This window comes from Mus caroli, chromosome 2 (assembly GCF_900094665.2).
Source record: "Mus caroli chromosome 2, CAROLI_EIJ_v1.1, whole genome shotgun sequence".
NCBI lineage: Eukaryota > Metazoa > Chordata > Mammalia > Rodentia > Muridae > Mus > Mus caroli.
Window position 1 is genome coordinate 105,124,764 of NC_034571.1, and position 10,833 is coordinate 105,135,596.

Here is a 10,833-nt window from a genome sequence, read left to right on the forward strand (position 1 = left end):
AGGGCTTGAGGCTCCAGTGTAGGGGAAGGCCATGGTGGGGAGGTGAGAGTGGGTAGGTGGATCGGGGGACATCCTCATAGAAGCAGGGGGAGGGGAGATGAGATAGAGGATTTCGGGGGACAGGAAAAGGGATAAAATTTGAAATATAAAAGAAAATATCCAAGAAAAAATATTTTTCATAATTCTCGAAATAAAATTTGTTTACTTGCAATGTTATGAACATCCTAATAAAATTTTGGTTGTATATGAAAATAAAATGAAATATAATGTAGTAAAATAAAATGTGGAGGGAAAGTCTTCTTAAATATAGTCACAGAGTTGTCTGAAAATATTGAGGCATAACAATACTCTACTCCTTAATAATTAGCACCCAATTATTTGACTATCTTTCTGATAGGAAATATCTACAGCCTAAGGTCTGGGACTTGCAACTGTATGGAACTGGAAGACATAGATTGCCAAAATGAATGGCAACTTGGCCTACCCTTGTTTCTTATTTAATGAGTTTTCATTGCTAATTCTACAAGAGGTGGCAGGCTCTTTTGTCTAGCATCTCTGCCTCTCAGACTTCTGAGGTGTTGGCTTTCTTATCAGTTACTTTAATCACTCATGCTGAGGCAAAAATTATTCTGAACATCTATGTGTGAGCTGCTTTTGTTCTTCATGTCTTTTGTCCTTTTTATTCCCTGGGTGACAGTGTAGACTCAGTGGACCACACTAATTAGAAGCCTTTTACAGGGAAAAACAACATAAAGCTCTTTGTTTTGGAAAAGGTGATGCTCTCAGTCAGAATGTGAAGTTATTCTCCTCCAAGCCTGGAGAAACTCTCCCACTTAAAGCATTGCCATGTAACCAAAAGACGTGTGAACACTTGGTTCACATCTGAGCAGACATCAGTTCAACCTACCTATGGACAGAGGGTCTCCCTACAACTATTGGTCATAAATTATTTGACCTCATATTAAGCTACAATTTATTCTTGACATGTTTCCTTTGTGTGTTGTAGAAGCAGAGAGAAGAAGATCAAATGAGCATGTGTGACTTTTGCTCATGCTTTTGGAGAAGATGTTTACAGGAGGATCCAAGCTGGCTATAAACTAAAGGTAGAACACTCATCAAAAAAAAGCATTATATTAGAGAAGTGCATAAAATTTTCAATTTTATATTCCATATTTCTTTCTTTTTATTATCCTTTTAGTTTTTCATAGCAATATTTTCCAACTTCTACTTTCAGCTTCTTTCCTTTATACAGTCTTCATTTCTTACTTCGAATCATTGGTCAAAGGAATTCCTGTTTTTCCCTTTGAGAATTACAGCTCTCACATGATTAGAGCTTCTCATTTTCTCATAATTCTTTAGGCAAGTGATAGATTCAGTAATATCTTTTTGGCAAAAAAAAATGACATTTTTACTCATCAGTGTGAGTCATTGTTCAGGCTCAAAATAAAGTTGTATATTTATCTTCCTTTGTATTTGTATTCTTTTGGTAATCAATCAATCATCTGCAGTGGGCCTCAGACTAACCCTGCACACAACCACCATGGAAGGGAGAGAAGGTCATGGGAGTAGTAAGCTACTCTTACTAGCTATTGATAGATTCCAGGAAAGTAATAATCATTGTCTCCAGCTGTGTACACACTGCTGCGCACACTGACTTCTAAAACAGAGCACCAGACCTATACCTAAACAGGTAAAACTGATTAAACTAAGTGGATCACAAAACAAAACAAATGTATATGAAAATGAAGGAATTTGTTAGATGTGAATGGGTGGATAGAAGATAGTAAGAGATGGGAATGAGGGTGGCCAGTATGCATTGCATACATGTATAAATTTATCAAAGAACAAATTTAATTACTGAAAAGCACTAGGTTAAGCAAACAGATATTTAATATTTTTAAATGTATAATTTTCATTTGTAAAAATAGTGCAAAGCCAGGAAAACAAGATGTATCAATCATTTAAACAAAATAAATTCCAAAACAAATTAAGGAAGCAAGGTACAAGGCTGAAAGCACAAATTTCTTTTACTGTGCATCCAGGGAAGGAACTAATTTCTCATGAGGAAGGTGGTGAAGACAAGAACCTGTACAGCTTGTTTGACTCACCTTAGATGTTCAAGTGATTTGCTTCTATTTTTCCTCCCTTGGTTGTAAACTATAATAGTAAATTTAGGTTTAAATGATCAGGTCACCCTAAATATGTGAGAATAAAAAAATACTGTAGCCCATCTCTCTGTGATTCTGTATAATCTCACTGTAAAGCAACAGGTTGTCTTAGGTTTTTGTATTTGAGTCATTGCTTTACAACCAAGAAAACCCCTTAGTTAAAACTTAATTTTCCCCTCTTGTGCCCTTCAGGTGATAGTCAACTCATGGTCAAGCTTGCACAAGTTGATGGATGGAGGAAATCACTCAGTGGTATCAGAATTTTTGTTGCTAGGCCTCACCAATTCATGGAGAATTCAGATTCTCCTTTTTCTGTTCTTCACAGTATTCTATGTGGCAAGCATGCTGGGGAACCTGCTCATTATGCTCACAATCATCTCAGACCACCACCTGCATTCCCCCATGTACTTCCTGCTGGCAAACCTCTCCTTCATTGATACAGGTGTGTCCAGCATCGCTACTCCAAAGATGATTTATGACCTCTTCAGGAAGCACAAAGTCATCTCCTTGAATGGATGCATCACTCAGATGTTCTTCATTCACACTGTTGGGGGAACAGAGATGGTGTTGCTCATAGTCATGGCCTATGACAGGTACATCGCTATCTGTAAGCCCCTCCACTACCTGACCATCATGAGTCTCAGAATGTGCACTGTTCTTTTGGCTCTTGCTTGGATCATTGGCCTTATCCATTCTGTGGCCCAATTGGCTTTTGTTGTAAATTTACCCTTCTGTGGAGCTAATAAAATGGACAGCTTTTATTGTGATTTTCCTCGGTTCATCAAACTCGCATGTACAGACACATACAGACTGGAGTTCCTGGTCACTGCCAACAGTGGTTTCATCTCCATGGCCACCTTCTTCATCCTGATTGTGTCTTACATCTTCATCCTGGTCACAGTTCATAAACACTCCTCAGGTGCTTCCTCCAAGGCCCTCTCAACTCTCTCAGCTCACATCACTGTGGTCGTTTTCTTCTTTGGTCCTTGCATTATTGTCTATGTGTGGCCTTTCCCGACTTTACCCATAGATAAATTTTTAGCAATTTTTGATGTGATTATCACTCCTTTTATGAATCCTCTCATCTATACATTGAGAAATAATGAGATGAAGGTTGCGATGAGGAGACTATTTATTAGGGCTTTACATTTCAAAAATTCTTTTATTAGCAGTTTAAGAGATTTGAGTTAAACTAAAACATTCTTGAGGATAAAACATTTTTTATCCTGTACTGCATGCTCTTCTAAATAAACATATACAAGCAAAATTGAATGGACCCAGCAGATGATATTTACATGCCATATGGTATGTATACATACATATATATGTATAGATATACGTGTAGAGATATATATACATACATATATACATATTTATAGATACATATGTACATACATATAGACATATATGTCTGTATGTGTATGTAAAATTTATGTCTATGTGAAAATAATAAAAGAAGATGAGGCCTTGAATTTGATAGTGAAGAGTTGTCAGACATGAGAAGAAATTTATTATGTATCTGTAGTTTAACTGAATATATATATTTTTTTAAAGGTTAAGGAATTTTCTTTATTTTTTACAAATTAAGACTATGTAGATATATTTTTTTAATCAAAAACACGGTTGTCTTCACAGTATGAGTTAGCGAACACAGCCTGAGCTGGAACAGAGACCGGGGACAGAGTGGAGATGGACACCTGTGTTAAAAGCCTGTTAGGCATCTTAGTTAAAAGTAGTTTATATCATTCTTGGCACTGTTTCTAAAGAAAAACTCCTTTTTCCCAAGCAAAAAAGCACAAGAGGCGGAGTCTGGCTTCAGGAGGTAGAACTCAGTCATGTCCGGAGGGCTCGCAGTGTCGTTTTTTCTGGGGAGCTGCTGCCATCCCTTAGTTAGTAAGCTCAGGCCAGCGGGAGGCACCGGGCAGGCAGGGTGGCTGGCACCTTAGTGCACTGAGCCACTCTGGCTGCACCAGTCCAGTGCAGTCTCATGGGACAGTAACCCAGCAGCCACTGTGTCAACTGCACTGGCTCTGAGCAAAGAAATCCAAACCGCCATCCTACTGGGAATGGGCTGCCCATGGCTTGGTAGCGAGGGCCACAACCACTCCGGGTGCCACCTTTCTGTGCAGACTCTGGTGGCCCACAGTTTGGTCAACAGGCTTCTGCCCAAAAGACCAAAACTTGCTGGAAACAGGTGAACAAACCCAGTAAGTGATGTGCATCCGCAAGCGCCTGCTCCCTCCCAGCTCTGCCGAGACAAAAGTGCACAGAGGAGCTTCTGAGAGTCACCAGTCCCACCTCACCGACTCCGCATGGTCACCGGGAGCTGCAGCCGGTCTCCTTTCCTATCCTCCCCCCAAGACTTTACCCACAGCCACCTAGTGGAGTCCCATCAGTAACAAAGGTTGATAATTTTAAGAACCAACAAAGAAAAACACACTAGGGAACCTTGGAATTGTTGTCTCCACCTTGCCACACACACTTGGAGCGAGCTCTTCCCGTACTCAAGCCTCCCCACCCCACAGATGGAAAGCAGGTGGTTCCCTGAGGGCCGCTCAGAGTGGAAGAGAGCACTCACAAATCTACATCTCCTCCTCATGGCAAGGCAGAAAGGCCTGTGCCAGACTCAGGCAGCAGAGGAAGGAAGCACCCACCAGAGTCCACTCTGTGCAGGCCTGGCACCTTGGGACAGGCAAACACGCTGCCCAGTCTCACTGGAACTGTGAGAACCGAACCACAGGGCCAGAGAGGGTCCAGTCAGCAGCGGGGGGTCCATCTGCAGCGGCTCGGCAGGGTGCAGACTTCCGCTCTCACTTCTGGTGCCTGGCTGCCTGAGCAGAGCAGGTGGCTGTGATGGGCTGACAGAAAAGGGACGGGGAAGAACCCAGGACACGAAGCCAAACTCCAAACTATATTCACTATTCAGTTTTTTGATCAAAAAATTTCAAAATAGAGAAAACCACTAAGTACAAAAGCTTTCCTGATGCTTTCATTATCATAGAACACAACACCTGTGATGTGTGCAAAGAAACGGGGGGTGGGGGGGAGGGAGAGAAGGTGAGCTGGGAAAGGCTGACGGCCAGTTGGTCACTTCTTTTTCTTCTTCTTGTCCTTCTCATTGAAGGCCAGGATCAGCATGAGCTTCCTGAAGAGGGTAATGAAATCTAGGAAGAGGTCAACGCAGTGCCAGTTGTAATCCTTATCTCCATGTTCAGCCTTCTCAATAATGAGCTGAGTATCAAAGAGGACAAAGCCGCACATGACCAGCAGTCCCAGGTACAGGTTTTCCTGGAACAGCCAAATGGAGCCAAAGAAAAGGTTCCCCAGAGAGGACAGGAGCATGAGGCTCATGGCTGACATCAAGATACCTCCTAAAAACAGGTAGCTCCGGCGCCGGGCATACAGGGCGCTCAGGCTGAAGCAGGTGAAGATCATGGCCGTGCCCATGAAGGCCGTGGGGAGGATGCTGGGGTTGACAGCAATGCACAGCTCCAGGGCAGGTCCCAGGCCGACTCCTATGAGGAAGGCGAAGCCAGCGAGAAGTCCCAGTCTCTTTTGCTCGGTCTCATGGCTGTGGGGTGTTGCCATCAGCCAAATCATCAAGGCCAAGGAGCCCAGGGCAGAGAGTAGGCCAGCCTGGATGAAGTGTGTGACCACATGGACATAGGCCCCTGCTGCCGCCACAAACATACATAGTGCAAAACTGGCATAGACCTTCTTTAGGTGCTGCTGTGTCGAGGGAGTTATGTGGGAAAATTTTAAGAGGGCATCAAAGTTGATCATCCGATCAAATATATTCATGGCTCCAAAGTCTGTTCAGCACAGCCTCCGCTTCTCAGCCCACCTCTCCAGAGCTTCCCTGCTCTGCTAAAACCGGATCCTGAATATATTTTTAATTAAATATTTTTACTTAGTGCTTAAAAAGTTTCAAAAGTCTCTTCAACTTAATGTTTTAAAAAGCTACTGTGAGCCGGGTGTGGTGGCGCATGCCTTTAATCCCAGCACTCGGGAGGCAGAGGCAGGCAGATTTCTGAGTTCGAGGCCAGCCTAGTCTACAAAGTGAGTTCCAGGACAGCCAGGGCTACACAGAGAAACCCTGTCTCAAAAAACAAACAACAACAACAACAAAAAAAAAAAAACAACAACAACAACCACAAAGCTACTGTGAAGTACCTCATCAAGTATTCTCTGCAGATCTGATTAGATCTTGCTAAAGAACTTTTGAATTCTGAACATATTAAAAAGCAGTAAATTCATCCTAAAATATAGTTTACATCAGATGCTGTGTCTTTTATGGAAGAGATGGCAACTTCCGGAACCTCACACACTGAACACGCTTTGTTATCGCAAATGTTAGAAACTTCTCTTTGACACTAGTCCTCAGAGACAGAGGTAGCTCTTCTAAACTGCATAGCAACCTCAATTCAAGCCTTGAGAATTGCTCGGTATCTGTACAGCAACAGAAATACACAAAATAAAGATTTTTTTAAGCTGGATAAATTCAAGAATTCAAGACTTCTATCATCTGAATTAGTTCACTGACAGGCAGATTTGACCATTTCTAACAGTTTTACATGAAGTTATAATTGAAAAGTAAGCTTTGTGGTCAATTACAGAGAAAAACAGGAAAAATCTAATAATTTTAGACAGTGCATATTTTTGAGACTATACAATGTAGATTACTATTGCACATATGTATTTGAAAAATGTTGCATCTTCTCTTTGTCTAGTCATTGTTTTGACAAAGAAGTATGTGTGACTTGTAGGGTCCGTATGAATACTTTGAATATTTTGTAGCTAAAAGATGAAAATACTGTATTATCAATAAAATAAAAAATAATATTATTGTTGGTCTTGCTTATAATTATGTAAAAAGTACAGAAATTAGGATAGAAAATAATTGCAAACTATTAAAAATAGAAATATTAAAAGAAGATGAGAAATATATTATGCTTTTCATATAACATATGATTTCTTTACATATAATCTTTGCAGTTAAGACAAACTTGAGGGACGTTTCCTCACTAATTGTATTACCAGATGATTCAAACCAGGTGTCACCTGAATACACTGTTTTGTCATGTTTGGGTTATACAACTGACAAGAAACAGACCTGCCATGCATGGGTTCCCAAATTACCTACAGCACTCCTTGCAAGAAACTATGAGAAAATCAGCAGAAGGACAATGCTGAGAGCTTCAATTAGTATCTTTCATTGATGTCTTGTATAATCACGCCACTGAACCTCAGCTACAGTATCGGAGCATTGTGAACTTGTAAATAGATGAGCTGGCACTCCTTTCTAGAGCCAACTACTTCAACATTCCTCTGAAATATCCTCCAAAGGCTCCAATATGAGTTTCTGTCTTAAACTCCAGGCAATAAAACTGAAAGAGAAATTGTATGTATAGCATAATAATAAGATTGTCAGTTTCCCATAATGCCCTGACTCTTCTGCTTGTCTCTAACTTGGCATAACTATCAACCTTAGTTGCAAAAAATATCTAGATTTTGTTCCCCATTTCCTAGGTTCCTTTTTCCTTGTTTTGGTATGATTTGGATTTTCTTGGATCTGGCTTTTTGTTTTGCAGACACATACATGCACACATTCATGCATGCATGCATGCATGTATACATACATGCACAGACACGTACATACACACAAATACACATGCACCTACACTAACACATACATACACAAACACACACATACAGACAAATGCACACACAAGCACACTCATAAATGCAAACACACACAAACACACAGCACAATACAATTGACACCTAGCACATCACACTGGACACACAGCACATTGGAAATTAATCCCAGTATTTCTAAGAAGCTAGGCATTCATTTAGACAACATAATAAATCTCTAGCACTCTGCATTAGGAATTGAACTTCGCTTGCATTGGACAAGCAGTGAACTGCATCGTCAGTCTTCTGTCAGTTCTTTCTACCATTGCACTGTGTCGATTAATTTCACTTTTCTTAGTTACTCTCTTATCCTTAATATCCTGATTCCATCTCAGAATTGAGCCTCTTCGTAAATCTACCAAAGATTCTCTGAAAATATGATCATGCAATTCTTCTTGATGAACCATCTACCATAGAGTATTCCAATTCTTCCCCTCCTCTACATTTCTTCTGTAGGAGTGGCAAGGAACTGATGTTTGGATTAACATGAATATATTATTTCATGTTAGTGAAACATGTGAATTCTTTGCCAAAAAGCCCGGTATTTGTGGCAAAAGTGGGTAGTTTTAAGAATCAGTGTTTTCAAGACTCAGGACGTCCCACCTGAGATACATCTTCCTTCTGATCCAAAACTGTGCCCAAGGGCAGATTGTATGCTCCAGCCCCTCCCTCCCTAATGCCTAGCTTAACAGAGACACCCCCAACCCCCATCCCAGAGGACACAGGACTTCCCACCTCGACAGAGACACATATTTCTTCCAGTCTACAACTGTGCCCTGAGGCAAATACTGTGATCTGGCACCCCACACCCATCCTCCACCCATACCCAGAGACAGCTTGACTCCCAGGAAGTCTATCACAACAATGCTCACAGGTGAGATACCCCACCCCACCCCACCCTACCCGACCTGGCCTAAGAGGTACTCACCCTCCCTTCCCAGGGTGCAGAGGACACAGGAGCTCCTGCCCTCCTGCCCTGTTGGTGACACATCTTCCTTCTGATCTGCAACTAAGCCCGGGGGACAGATTATGTGCCCCATCAAATCTGGGATCACAGACTCTCAGGCTCATAGGCTCACAGGAGGAACAGGTTCCAGTCAGAGCCAGCAAGGCCAGTTAACACCAGAGATAACCAGATGGGAAAAGACAAGAACAAGAACATAAGCAACAGAAACCACTTGGCACCATCAGAACCCAGTTCTCCTACCACAGCAAGCCCTGCATACCCTAACATACTTGAAAAGCAAGATTTTAAATAGAAATCCCATCTCATAAAGATGATAAATGACTTTAAACAGGATATAAATAATTCCCTTAAAGAAATACAGAATACAGATGAACAGGTAGAAGCCCTTAAAGGGGAAACAAATCCCTTAAGGAAATACAGGAAAACATATCCATCCAGGATCTAAAAATGGAAATAGAAATAATAAATAAATCACAAAGGGAGATAGCCTTAGAGATGGAAAATCTAGGAAAGAGATTGGGAGTCACATATGCAAGTATTTCTAACAGAATACATGAGATAGGAGAGAGATTCTCAGGCACAGAGACCATAGAAGACATTGACACAACAGTCAAAGAAAATACAAAAATCAAAAAGCTCCTAATCCAAACCATCTAAGAAATCCTGGACTCAATGAAAAGACCAAACCTATGAATAATAGGAATAGAAGCAAGAGAAGATTCCCAATACAAAAAGGCAAAAAACATCTTCCACAAAATGATAGATGCATTGAGTAACTGACAAATTTCTACAAATGCACATAGAAGTTATGCTGAGGTATATTGGCTTTATGCAGGAATGTGTTACAGTTTGAAACTGATACAATTACTAACTCCACACAGAGCTTTCTTTTTCACTTCAATGCCTTTTTCAGGTTTTCATGGATACAACTCTGTTCTCCACATCAATGGATAAAAGACAATCACTCTGTTGTGTCTGAGTTTATGTTCTTGAGACTCTCCAATAGATGGGAAATCCAGTTGCTTCTCTTTCTTTACTTTTCTATGTTTTACATGGCAAGTCTGATGGGAAATCTCCTCATTGTGTTCATGTGACTGCTCACTCCAACCCCCATGTACTTCCTGATGGCCAATCTCTCATTGCCTGACCTGGGAGATTGTTCTATTATAGCACCCAAAATGATTTATAATCTTTAAAGGAAGCACAAAGCCTCAGAATCTCAGGATCACAGGAGCTTGGCCACACCAGGATCTCAAGAAACCCAGAGGTAGCTTGATTCCCAGGAGCTCTTACACACCCGGGATCTCAGGATCACAGGATCCCAGAATCACAGGATCACAGAGACAGCTGAACACTGAGGAGTTCTGAAACAACCAGGATCACAGGAAGGACAGTCCCCAGTCAGATGTAGCAAGGGCAGGTAGCATTAGAGATAAATCAGATGGCAGGAGGCAAGCATAAGAACATAAGCAACAGAAACCAAAGTTACTTGGCATCATTACAATCGAATTCTCTCATCATGGCAAGTCCTGGATACACCTATACACTGGAAAAGAAAAATACAGATCTAGAAGCAGTTCTCAGAGTGGTGGTAGGGGACTTTTAAAAAGTTATAACTTTTTAAAGAAATACAGGAGAACACAGGTAAACAGGTAGGAGCCCTTAAACATAGAACACAAAAATCCCATAAAGAATTACAGGAAAACACAATCTAATAGGTGAAGGACATGAACAAAACCATTCAAGATCTAAAAAGGAAATAGAAACAATAAAGAAATCACAAAAGGAGACAATCCTGAAGTTATAAAACCTAGGAAAGAAGTCCGGAGTTATAGATGCAAGCATCATCAACAGAATACAAGAGATAGAAGAGAGAATCTCAGGTGCAGAAGATACCATAGAAAACATTGACACAACAGTCAAAGAAAATGCAAAAAGCAAAAAACTCCTAACCCAAAACATCCAGGAAATCAAGGACACAATGAGAAGATGAAGCCTAAG

General features: G+C 40.9%; 1 protein-coding gene and 1 pseudogene across 2 annotated transcripts; one reads left to right on the forward strand and one right to left on the reverse strand.

Moving 5' to 3' along the window:
• The first annotated feature begins 2,350 nt into the window (after nt 1-2,350).
• On the forward strand, nt 2,351-3,443 carry LOC110289379 (olfactory receptor 4F3/4F16/4F29-like). The gene has a single exon (XM_021155555.1). It carries the CDS (start codon nt 2,397-2,399, stop codon nt 3,357-3,359), a length of 963 nt encoding a protein of 320 aa, XP_021011214.1. The 5' UTR covers nt 2,351-2,396; the 3' UTR covers nt 3,360-3,443.
• Nucleotides 3,444-5,065: 1,622 nt separating this feature from the next.
• Nucleotides 5,066-6,034, reverse strand: LOC110289316 (annotated as a pseudogene). The gene has a single exon (XR_002377334.2). The product of XR_002377334.2 is annotated as a bax inhibitor 1 pseudogene (transcript).
• Nucleotides 6,035-10,833: the final 4,799 nt, after the last annotated feature.